Genomic DNA, 13,263 nt, shown 5'->3' on the forward strand with positions numbered 1-13,263 from the left:
CTACACTTGCTTTATGCATTGATACGGTTTTCTGGGAGGTAAAGTAAGTCTTTATTCATTTTTATAGGTAGATGAGTGCCATCTCATCTGAGATTTCATCTGTCATTTTCAAAGTTAGGTTTACTATATTTATCCAGAGCTTTTTTATTCTTTGTTTAGGCTTTGCGTCTGCTCTCCAGGTTAGATCCTCTGCTCCAAAGAAGCACTTCTTCAACAGGGAGAAGGGAAGCAAAAACTTTCGGTCATTCTTAATCTTTATTTCCTGTGATGTCAAACTTCTTCCCAGTCCAGAAGGATTTGTTTAGTGCCCATTTTTCAGCAACCAAAGTTTTTGTCTGTGGGCTGCCCTCACAATTCACCTGGTGTTTCCAGGGGTGAGCACAGCAGGGACCAGCTGCTGGGTTGGGCTGTGCTGCCACCACACCCAGGGACTTAAGCAGGCAAGGATATACTGGGAAGTTTCACATAACCAAATTTTCATATGTTCCATAGGTAGATCTGAGGCCCTTGCATTTGCTAATATAGTCAGTAAAAATCAACTTCCATATAATTTTGGGGTTTGACTTTTTTTTTTTTTTTTTTTGTGAGAGGTTTTCTGTATTCTTCCTTAAGAGAATCCTCATCAGCATCTTCCTGAACTGTAAACTCTGGAATTAAACCCGGTTGGACATGCTCCTACAGACTGTTTCAAACCAGTAGGACTTGCAGTAGCAGAGAGAACAGAAAATGGTCCCCAACACCTCACTCTGCTCTGCCGGGGTCTGTGCATAGGTTCTGCCATTTTTGCAGCCATGCATCATGTCTGTCTGCAGATCACATGTGCGTGATGATCTCCATGGTGACTTGGGCACTCGAGGCAGAAATATGATCTGGTAAGTCAAGGTTGCCCTCCCTCCTCCTCCTCATTTCCTCCCAGCGCAATGTGGGTGATAACGTGTGTTACTTTTAGGTATGTACGGTGCTTGTTTGGAGCAAAGCACACCCAGTCTGTTTTAATACTCCAAATGCAGTTTAAACACCTCACACAGATCAGCAGAGCCCTGCATAGGGTGTGTGTGTGCACAGGGGTAGGGGTGTACAGGATCATTTTCTGGGTCTGGGTGCAGGCATGATATCTCTTGTAGGGAAAGCTGATGCTACATGGATGGAATACAGTGAGAAATCCAAGGTAGGTTTTCCTGCTCTGTGTTTGGGAAATGTTGACTGGGGGCCAGTAGTAGGGAAATGCAGGTAATTATCTCCTCTGTCTTTATTGGATACCCTGAAAAAATGGAAACATAAATATTGAATTATAAAGATAGAATTTGTGTAGTCTCAGAATACATACATACATTATAAAGCAGAATTTTAGGTCTAATGTGTTCAGTTAGCCAGTGGGTACATTGAAGTTTTCCCTCTTTGTATTCACAAAATACTTTTTCCTCTTTCTATTGGTGCAAATGACTTGAAATGAATCATGTTTTTCTTGTTTGTTAGCATCATCTCCCCCTGTTGTCCATCGACATAAAATGCAGTGTTCTGGAACATGAGAAAGGCAATACATTTCCTCCAGTTCTTTGTAAGCTGATATGAAGTAGACAGACATCTTCTGAAGTTTTGTGCATGCTGTGCTCTTTTTTTCTTTGCTGCAACAAGAAAAGCCTTTTCTTTTAACCTGGCTTCCTTTGAAGAAGTAACTCAGGAAGCTTCATGGCCTCTCAAGGTAAGTGCATCTATAGTCTGTATTTTTAGATCATGTTTACAGAAAACTACAGTCTTGTACGTTTCCAGCAATCAGCAGTCTGATGAAATGAGAGTTTCAGGCTAAAACCACATCAGCCAAAGCACAGTTGTTTTGCCTTCCTTTAATTTTTCAGCATTCAAGAGGCTCCTAAGGAGACTAAAATCTATACTAGAATGTTACTTGAATAAAAAATGTTATAAAATGTTAGCATCTGCATTCCATCAGAAAATTTAATGTTTGTCTCTTTGTGTTTAAACCTGTCGGTACAGAATGTGTGGGAAGGGCAGGTACTGAGCCAAGGGTACCACTATTTTTGCACACTTCTTTCCTATTCCACTTCAAAAATACCAAATCAGCAAATGCTTTTCACTTTCAAAACTGGTCAGAGTCCCAATAACCACGTACAGAAAACAAATATCTGAAGAATAACTGGATTTAATCAGATTACTCCCATGTGGATTCATCTTTGTCACATATTGTCTTATAGCAGCAGCTGGTTGGGTACTCAGGGCTATAGGCAAACATTGTAACATGCTGATCTCACCAGCCTTCTAAATTAATTTTCTCCATGCTTTCAAATATTTAAAGTAAACAGAAGGACACAAATCTGTTTTTTCTTAACATGAATGCAACTCCACAGAGGTCACCCTGTTGAGACATACAGAAGCAGATGTTGGCCCAGGGAGTTTCAGCATTGTCTATTTATGTTTGCCAAATGTTTACACCTCTTCCTTGCCCCCCAAATACTCAAGACATTCTGCATTTACAGCACTAAAAGGTATACAGCAGAAAGCAGGTTTTACAGCATTGTTTTACTCTTGCAATATAATTTTTTAAAATTTTGCTTGTCTTTAGCCATATAAAAGAGATCTGGTTTTGTATATTTTTAATCCATAGTAGTTAATAGAAGAAGCAAAATAGTAGTGTTGTGAAATATGGTTTTCATAATGAAGGAACTTGATAATATACTTCTTTTAGGAACAGTTAACTCTACAAATTATGTTTGTACAGAATGCTCACTGTATCATACGATAACTTTTAAGTTTTCCCATACCATAAATGAAATGGGAAACATTCACAAAAATAGACAAAGTGTCAGAGCAGCTGAGATTGTCATCAATATTTAATGTACTTACTGTTTGATTTTTGTATAGCTTAAAATTTGACAGGTAGAACTGCAATTTGTTGTATTTTTTTCTCTTTATTATTCAAGAATAACACTAACACTCGGCCACTTCATGGCATTTCATGTAACAACAACAGTTATGGCAGTAACAGAACCCTGTGAGGTAAAATGATGCAGAAGAGCATATAAAATATTTATTACCCAGTTATACATTTTTAAAAGCCAGATACAAATTCAAAGGGGTTGTTACTTCTTCCTGTGGTCTCAGACTTTGAAAGAAAGCAGTGGCTGCAAAGACAAATTAACATCAAAATATGATTAAACAATGAATCAGCCACACTGAGTTTAAATAATGCTAAAAGATCTCATTTACACCCACAACAGCAAAAGAGAGCTTCAGATTTAGAGTCCAAATTCCTTCTGGACCTCAAACCCCATTGTGCCTAAGCATTGTTACATATGAGATAAAAATGGTCAGTTTGGGGACTGCTTTGCTGCTGAAGTGCAGGGGCTCAGCTTAATACAAGAATTTTCCATTTATATGCGGAGAGCTTCAGCTCGCTCTTCCTTGTTCTGGCAGAGCCAGTGTTACTGAAGGCTGTGGAAAGAAGCTCATAGTAAAATCAGTAGGAGTTTGCTGAGAATCGAATGGCTAAGGTGATCACTGCACTGGGGGAGACCGTGCCTGTGCATGTGAAGGGGTGTGGGCACACAGGTGCCTGTTACCTTCACGGCGCTAGGCAAGGTAACCATCACTGTGTCCAAAAGGATGTGTTTGCAATACCTAACCAGAAAACACAGCTTAACGATATCTGATCTTTTCATTAAGGTAATAATGAATATACACTGTAAGAGGCTGTGTAGGCTTTGGTACTAGGGTTGTAACATGTAGCCTGGGGAATCTGAGATCCCTGGAAATGTTATCTCTAATTAAGAGAAAATATGCATGCCCTCAAGATGCTAGAAAACATCTTGCTAGAAGCAAGCCCTCAGCAGCTTGGTGTATGTTAGCACACGGGGAGCAGGGCTGAGCAACCTGTGGTGAGGACCTTGTGGCCACCCTGTATGTGAGTCCAGACCAGCTCCAGCCTTCTCATACAGCCTGACTGCTGAAAGCTGTCAGAGTGGATAAGGTGCCCTCCAAGACCACATCTTCTGGTTTAGCTTCATCTAAGTGATTCCACTTGGCATACTCTGAGACTGCTTTATAAAGTGAATCAGAGTGCTCGAAGTGTGGGACCGTCAGGAGATTTGTTTGAGATCCTCGCTCCTTATCTGAATTAAAATGCTGTTATAGTCACAGGCAGAATGTGACATTACTATTCCAGTTTTGATCCAAGCAGCTAGCTGCTGTTTGGTCCTGTTCATTTCTGATTTTTTTTCTTCTTTTCCCACAGAATCTCAGAGACAAACCAACTCAATCTTTAAGGATTACCTCCCCGGTTCTTCTGACCTTCCTGAACAGAATAAGCCTATTGAACCAACAAGTCTCTGGAAGCAAACATCACACACTCATAACATGCCACCTGGTCTGGAGTACCTGAACCAGGTCCTGAATCTTTCCAAATGTTAGAATTGTTTTGTTTTCCTTGTAGACTTCTTTCATACCTTGAGGGATGGGGTTGGTTGCATTTTTTTTTTCTTGGGGGAGAGGTGGATGGAGATGGAGAGGCTTTTTTGTTGTTTGCCATTACTATGAAATAAGGAGTGTAGGAACGACAAGCCCTTCCTTCATTACTGCCATTCATTTTTATAGAAATCAATTTGTTGTGCATGCAGCTCTCCTTGCACCAAAACCATGTTTTTTTTCCTCTAGAACTTTTTCTAGGTCATAGTATTACTTCTTGCATTGTCACCCTGGTTTCCTTACAGCTCCTTAAGAGCTTACCCTCAGGGAAATGGCTATCAAACTCCATCTGGCCTCCAAAAGACTAAAACAGGCAGTGTGTGAAGGAATTGTCACCTCCTTATAATCCTTTGAGGAACACAGAGGTCTTCTAAGAAAACTCCTGCCAATGGCAGTGTTCTTCAGGTTAGAGGTAAGGTCCTGGGGAGGCAAGATCCCAAGGAGACAACTTTGTGAGCTTAAGACTGGGTAGCTACAAACCCGCCCCCACTCTATGTTCAGTTGTGGGGCAGGAAAGTGCTAGTGCCTGAGAGAGGGAAATGCCTGGAAATGGAAACAGAAAAGTAGGTCACAGGCAGGGGAGGGACAGGGAACGCTGAGGTCTTCTCCGTCCTACTGCTAAATGTACAGCTGTCCATCTTTCTCTGTGAAACCTTTCCGTTCCTGGAGCTCAGACCAGTGATGGTCTGCAGCTCTGCTCCAGAAGTTTCATCTCTTCCTGCATGTTTTTACTGGGAGGGTTATTCCCTGCTATTGCTTTGACATTGACTCCAGTTTACATTTCCCATGTGGCTGGATTCTGCCACTCTTATATATGCTGAGTAACATGTCATACACCCTTCCTGGTATGGGCAGGAACAGAATCAGGCCCCTGGTGTAGTCAGGTTGTAATTCTGATACACATGCTTCTGATGTGTTTGTGTTTTGGTGTTGCTGGGAAATGTTTATTTCACTGAGGGGCTGTATTTTAGGTATACATTTCTGGTAGTTTTTTACAGAAGCAGAAATTGAATATATTTTATTTTTGGAGATAAGTTACCTAGATAGTTAATGACACTGGGAGATCCTTCAGCAACAATCTTTCATGTGGAGTTATGATTTTCATTTCATAGTGCCCATGCACAAAATGATATGTGTTGTCAATTACATGAGCATTTGCTCACAGACTGTGGGAGCTACATTTTTTTAGCCTAAAAGTGATTATGATAGTAAATACTTGGCAGGTTACATATTCAGTCTCCTATACGAACATGAATTATACCTCAGATTTACCAATACAATGCGGGCAAGAAAAACCTCTATTACTCCATTTTATAGAAGCTTTACATCTGACATAAAGACAAAAGAGCAAGTCGCTGTCAGAACTATAACTAGAACTCAAGACCTCATTCATGCTTGTTCTCGGCCCAGTAACCATGTGTCTGTTCTGCAGCCCTTGCTAGTTATTCTCAATTTTCTCTGAAAAGCGGAAAGCATGTATGCAATGTTGATTATTGACATATACCCACAGCTAGAGTTTCTGTGCATTGCAGAACATTTTGGTGTGCGATGCTGAAGTCATACTGGCTGTGTGACTAATGAAACAAGTCATACAGGATAGATTGGAGCAGAAAGGAGATATGACCAGCAGGGAGAGGGCTGCCTGCAGAATGAACGTGGAATTCACAGCTGCCAGGGTGATCCCTTGGGATTTATCCTGATGGACTAAGAGATTTTCATGTAATGAAATTCTCAGATGAATGAAGGTATTTTTAGCAGAACTGGGAATTTTTGATGCCATTGGGAAGACTGGAATATTGTGTATCCTTCTGGTTGTGTGTGTATTGGGGAAAAGTGGGTCCAAATTTAAACAGGGACAGACAGGTGCTACTGGAAGGACATGGGGAATAGAGAACCTGCTTATAAACAAGACTGCAATTGTTTAATCTTTAGACTAAAAAAACACTATCAGAGAGGGAACCATGACAGAGTACCTGGAAGAGTAAACAAACTGTGGGAAAAAGAGACATTTAATTTATAGAATGATATTATTAGAAGAAAGATTGTATAGAAAGTGATTGTGAATAAATACAGGATAAAAAATAGAAATGAGGTTCTGGGATTATCTCCAGCAGGAGCGAGAAAGATAGCTGGATAGATTTGAGAAAACAATATATTTCTTAATAAGACCATGACGTGTTTGACTCTGAAACAAGGTCCAAATTTAGTGAATCTCAAAGAGATCCCTACAGTCTTATTCTAAACAGCAACTCAAGGACACAGCATATAGTGTTGGATGAGAGGAAACAAAAGTATCTCTCCTGTACATTACAGACAGACAGCTATATTTCACGCTGGAAATACACACCTGGAGTCAGTCAGGCTGAGGAGTGATTCACTCGGCTGTTCAAGGTGCACTGGAGAAGGGCAATAAGCAGCTTCTGCCTTGGCAAACAGATACCATGCTTTCTGTAACTATCACAGAAGTGACACCCTTTAAACAAAAGTTCCTCAAACCTCATTATTATCTTCCAGGTCACTGCCATAGTTCAAGGAATTGTCCAGCATCCATCACAAAAATCAAGGGAACCTTTTCCCATAGCAGGAATAGACAGATGAGACCTTGGAGAAGAATTTTTCAGGTAGCTCAACAGCATGTTATGCCACCATTCAGGCTGAACCAATTTTGTAAAAAGCCTAGTTTAGATTTGGTTAAACTGGTCAGCTGTAAATTTAATGCCCACAGACTGAATACTGGGAATTAGCTGTGTATAAGGAATTTTAACATATCTGAGCTCAAGAGGACTCAGACCTTTGTAAACCAAAGGGCTTTAGATGTTTTCAAAATGCAAGTGCAGAATTCCATTAATCTACAAGTGCCCCAATAAAAGATGCATCAGAATAGCTGCCTTGCAGAAACCAGTGAAAGGCAAAACAAGTCTAACAAGCGGTACTGCCACATTGTCTTAACATAGTTTATACCTTATTCACAACAAACCTATAAACAGACCAAAATCACTCAAAGCTTTTAACAGTTCAGGTTCACTAATTTTCTTTTTCTTGTGAAAGTCTGTGTGGGGCAAAGAAATCCATATTAAAATCAATGTTAAAATATTAAAATAGCCCTACCATCTTTAACTTGTTTATTCTTTTTTCATCAGCTGAGAACTTCCCATGGGCTCCAAGAGTTCACATCTCTTGTGAAACCTAAACCACAAACAGCAAAGATTCTTGGGAGAAAGTTTTTAAGTCCAAATATTTTTTATTATTTCAATTACTGGCATGCACATTTCAGAGATTAATGAAAGGGATAAAGAAGTTTCTCTTTACTAGCTTTTCTTTGCAGCCTGAACTAGCTGCAGGAGATGACTAGAATTGACAAATGGCTGCAACAGTTTGAATACGTACCAGGCACAATTTATCAATTGTAAAATATACAGATGCTGGAGAGCTGTGACATGCTGGTCTCAGAATGTTGCTGTGTGCTTTCTGTCTGCAGCTGTGAGTAATGGCAAAATCCTGTGCCAAGCATTTGCCCATCAGGAATTTAAGGATAAGAGATTAGTAAAGCCTAAACTATCACATAAAAAAGGCATAAAAAGTCACATAAAACTGAAAGGTAGACTGAAATTAAGTCTTGCTGGTTTTATAATACTAATGACTGTTCTCTAAAAAAGAATAATGTCGGAGGGACGATAAGCACAGCAAAGCTGGCTATCATGGCAAGCAGTTTTTCTCCTGCATTTGTAACCAGCTCACAAGGGAAGACAGTTTCAGCCAGCCAAGGTTTTCTCTGGGGAGCTGCTGTTTTGCTCATTCTGGCACCCTGGTGTGACTGTTTGCCAGATTTAGGATGCAGAACTCCCAGTGCCTGAGATCAGAGAGTTAAAGCTCGTGTGTGCCATCATTGGCATCACCCGATTGCCTTGCTGGGTTGCTCTAGCAGGGCCCTTTGGGTTGTAGCTACAGCATGTTTCAAGCTTGAGCCTGAATTTATTCACTCCTGCACTGCCGTGGTGCCCAGCACTTACCTTACCTTTGGGGTAAGGGACTTCCCCTCTGCCAAGACCAGGAGGGGCAACAGGAGTGAAAAATGGGTCCTGCTTCTCACATACATCTTTCTGTTGCTGTTGTCTTCCTTGTTCCCCCAGTGAAGATAATTTTTCTTCAAATGTGTGCATGAATTACATGACCACAGCATCCAGTGTCACGCTCCTCAGTCACCATTTCAGAGAGATGTCTAAAGTGCGACTTGAGTTAGTCCTCAGGCACCCAACTTGTGCACCTCTAGAAGGACAGAAATCCTAACAGGGAGAGGAGCAATAAAAATAGACAGGTGATCACTGACGTTTCCAACATCCACCATCTTGTTTATTTTTTTTTAAACAGCTGGACCAGATAATTATTCATCAGCAAGTGGAGCTTCTTGAAGGTATGGTGCAATCCTCATTGTTCTTTAACAGTGCTAGTACACAGATGTTTCCAAATGGCTTCCAAGTCTTGTCCCCACCTTGTTGAAGTCATTGCGAATCCTCCTGCTCACCTTGCTTCAGGCCTGTACTGTGATGTTAGTGCGGTGGAAGCTCACTTTATGCCTGTTCTGCATCAAACCAATTAGGAAAGAAAGATTGCAGTGAGTAATCTCTACACTAGTCCTACATTCGCTTCCTCAGACACCTCCCTCTCAAAGTTATTAAAGCTTAACCACCTTTCCAATCCATGGAAATGTTACAAGAAACAAAGCAAATAAAGAAAGAAAGGTCAGAAGACACAAAATGAAGCATAAGATAATTTATGTAGTTCCTCAGAATGTCAAAGTACTGAACAAGTATTAAGTTCTGCAAGTAAAACATTTTTTTAATGTATTTCTCCCATTCAAAATGTTTTTGGCCTGATTCTTGAATACCACGCTGGGTGAAAGTTTGTCACTGAAGTGGGACAGCCTTGTATTGTAACTTCACAGATGATAAATTAAGAAAAAGCACAAGCCAAAACTCAGGATCTGAATTCTGTTTTGTGATATGTACTTTAGTATACAGCAAATTAAAATCTTTGAACTAAACCTTCTTTCAAAATATAGACCTGACATTATTATTTACTTATAACTGTATATTTTCTTTGTGTCATAATTTCAAAACAATTTTTTAAACAGTTTCTGTTCAATAGATTTTTTTTAGAATATGTGCTAATAGATATATACACTAACATTATACTAAGGTAATGTTCTACTTGATTTGCTTTATTAGCCATACTTGGCACAGAGACCTCCAGCAAATATGAGATAAAAAACCATTTGGGACAAAGAGTTTACTTTGCAGTAGAAGAAAATGATTGCTTTGATCGTAACTTGTGTTCGCCTATAAGGTCTTTCACCATAAGGATTGCAGATAACACAGGCCGAGAAGTGATTAGAGTGAAGAGACCCCTGAGATGCAACAGCTGCTGGTTCCCCTGCTTCCTGCAAGAGGTGAGTGAATCCTAATTGCCTTTTGTCCGAGCATCTCATTGTATGTGCACAGCATTAATGAAGCCTCCTTCAACTTCCGTGAGGATGGCAGGAAGGAATTCACACCCACCTCTAAGTCTGGGGGACTGCGCAGAGGCCTTCATTTAGGAGTGATTGTTGATAAACGAGGCCCTTCCGTGAGTCACATTCCCAGTATGCCTCCTCCCTTTCATGGGACCTTACATTCCTGACATCCCAAATAAAGCTCTTGTGTCTGATGATACAGATGTCTGTTCAGTCAGGTAACAGCCCAGAACACAACTTGCCCTGACACAGACTAACGTCTGTTAGTGCTACAGAAGGAAGTCACCCACTGTACTTCCAGAGTGCGAAGGACAGAAAATCCTTGGAGGCCATTTGTGTGTGCGGGTATGACTGGGAGGCCACTGCTTTGCTCCATGGCTCTGCTTCTTGAAGGCCATTTATCTTTCGGAAACTGCAGAACTTGGAAATAAGATGCTTTAAGTGAAAAATGCAAATCCTGTAGAGTATCAGATCTTTTCTCCTTATTTTTAACTCTCCTTTATTCAGACGTATTTCTTGTTTTACGAAAGTGTTTTATAGGTTAACTCATCTACCTACTTTCTTAGTACTGTATCGTGATTTTTAAAAAAAGGTCCTTCGGTAGCACAGCTGCTATATAAAAATGCTTATAGCATGCTCACTGATGACAATAACAAATGCTTTTCACAGCGTATGGCTTTTATCAAATCTTATATGTAAGATGTTAGCTTCTGGTGCAGCTTTTGAGCTTCATATTGTCCACTATATTTAAAAGCACCATTAGATAGTCTTGTAATATCCAGTTCACAGTTTGGTAAAATTATATATAATTATATTCAATAAGTAAATATTTTGTCATTATATAAACAATATGCTATTATGGACAAATATACTAATGTAAACTTAGTTTACAAGATTTTTTGTTTTCTTTTGTTTGTTAGTTAGAAGTTCAGTCCCCGCCAGGTACAGTAGCTGGATATGTTGTACAGAACTGGGACCCTTTTCTGCCAAAGTTTACTATACAAAATGAAAGTAAAGAAGATGTATTAAAAATAGTTGGCCCGTGTGCAACTTGTGGCTGTTTTGAAGATGTTGACTTTGAGGTATGTTTCTTATGAGTGTTAAGAATTTTAAAATTTTACTACTTGAATAAATTTCTCACTCAAAAATCCCGTTATTCTACCCTTAAAAATATTATGTACATTGCTGGAATTACAGAACAGAAGTACAACAATGTGCATTGGAGTTCCTGACTTGTACACTCAGATTCCTACAGATGGACAAGAGTGGCAGTTCCTTCAAGGAAATAAACATGTCGCTAGGTGAAGTCCTGGTCCTCTGCAGTCCATGACTTCTCAGCCATTGATTTTGATAGGCTCAAGTTTTCATTCCACATGCATACACTGTTATCTGACATATAGTCCCTTGAAGCCTGTGGCATTGAATATGCTGCCTTCATTACTCTCAGACTGAGAACCACTGGCAGGATTACTGTCCAATCTGTCTACATCCATTTGACAGCATTAATCAGGAGAAAAATAATTCTGAGGAGCCATTGAGATATTTAAGGGATGAGAGGGAGAATGGGAGATGCTGGAAGAAACCCTAGACAGAGTATTCTGATGTGAACAAAGCACTTTGCATTAGTCAAGTAATCATAAAAGAGCTGCTGTGTTGAACAACTCGTTAGCTAAATCAGAAGACTTCAGTGGGTACTGTCTGAAATTTCAGTATACTCTGAGAAACATGCAGATGGCTACATAATTGAGAACATATCTGTCAGTTGTAGGGGACGGTGGTCCACAGCAGTGGTACTGCTGTGACTTGGAGAATGTCAGAAGCACAAGACAGGAAAAAGAATTGTAAAAAAAGAGCAAAAGTGGTAAAAACTTTCACAATTGCTTTCCTCCACTTTTCTGTCAGCTCTAAAAATGCTGATGTTTCCAAACTTGAAGACCCTTTCTTGTGTGCCACTCCTAAAGGCAAATCTGACACTAATAGAGCATCTCAGTGATAACAATAAAAGAACCACCTGACAACTATAGCATACTCTGTGTGTCAGGGCACAGTCATTAATTCCGTGGAGATATAATCAGCATGTACCTGATTTGTTTACATTTAAGTGTATTCCTATTTTTCATTTGTGCAGGTAAAAGCTCTCAATGAGATGTCAACGATTGGCAAAATTTCCAAGTACTGGTCTGGATTTGTAAACAATGTCTTTACCAACACTGCCAACTTTGGGATCCAGGTCCCTGTAGATCTTGATGTGAGAATCAAGGCAGTAATGATTGGTGCTTGTTTCCTCATTGTAAGTATGCAAATCTTACAAAGTTTTGCAATGCAAACAAACAAAGAGGTAGACCTATAGAGGTGGGCAGACTGGGACCAAAGTGACCTTTGCTATCAACTGTGATCCTACAAAGGCATAAGTGCAGTGGAAAGCCAAAGCCACTACCTAAAAGATAAGTTAACTGAAAACCTTTCAAGTTTTATGGCTGCTTTTGTTTTTTCTTATTTGCTGAACATCTTTAGGTTCCTAAATTTTTGTTTATTAAACTGTTTAAATAATATTCCATATCTTGCGTGGCAGGATCAAATATCAACATACATGTCAAACCTATCAAACTCCCCCAAACCCCTTATCTGTTGTATTTGAATGGGTGTATGAAACAGAACAAAATTTATGTTATTTCTAATGGTAATTTCAAACTGTGAGTGCCACTTCAATAGTTATGTTGAGTGTTGCATGCAAGACGGTCAGGTCATATGAAATTTCCTACAAAAATTGCCTTGTGAAGATAATAATAAGAATTATATGAAAAGGAGAATACTCACCACTATGGGTAAGGATGAAGTTAAGATGCATGTTTTCTAGAATTACAAATTGATATTTGCTGTTTACCTCTTTTGCCAACACTAATGTGTTAATATCAACATGCAATCATTTCAAAATCATCTGTGATACATCAGAGAATATAAAACAAAAGGACAAAACTATTTAAATTATTCACTGGAAAGCATTTGCTTTAAAATAGCAACAACAGTTCAGAAATTTTGCTTTTATTAGGGTAGAAACGTACCTCTTGTGACACTTAATATTTTTGGACTGTCCTCCAAAACTCCTGTTGCTCAGTGGCAGAGTAATAGAAAATGATTGACTAACCTAATTATATAACAAAAGCCTACAAGTAAGACTTTTGATAGTAATCATTGCATTTTTGTACCTTCCATATAATTCACAGTTTGTTTATTTGTAGGACTTAATGTTCTTTGAAAACTCTTTGGATGGATTATAA

The 13,263-nt window shown here is 39.4% G+C and overlaps 1 protein-coding gene across 1 annotated transcript; it reads left to right on the forward strand.

Moving 5' to 3' along the window:
• The first annotated feature begins 1,578 nt into the window (after positions 1 to 1,578).
• LOC141947272 (phospholipid scramblase family member 5-like) lies at positions 1,579 to 13,263 on the forward strand. Its single transcript, XM_074878226.1, has 7 exons — positions 1,579 to 1,702; positions 4,247 to 4,398; positions 8,845 to 8,887; positions 9,702 to 9,922; positions 10,906 to 11,067; positions 12,114 to 12,275; positions 13,225 to 13,263. Exons 1-7 carry the CDS (start codon positions 1,690 to 1,692, stop codon positions 13,261 to 13,263), a joined length of 792 nt encoding a protein of 263 aa, XP_074734327.1. The 5' UTR covers positions 1,579 to 1,689.

This window comes from Strix uralensis, chromosome 9, assembly GCF_047716275.1.
Source record: "Strix uralensis isolate ZFMK-TIS-50842 chromosome 9, bStrUra1, whole genome shotgun sequence".
Classification (NCBI taxonomy): domain Eukaryota; kingdom Metazoa; phylum Chordata; class Aves; order Strigiformes; family Strigidae; genus Strix; species Strix uralensis.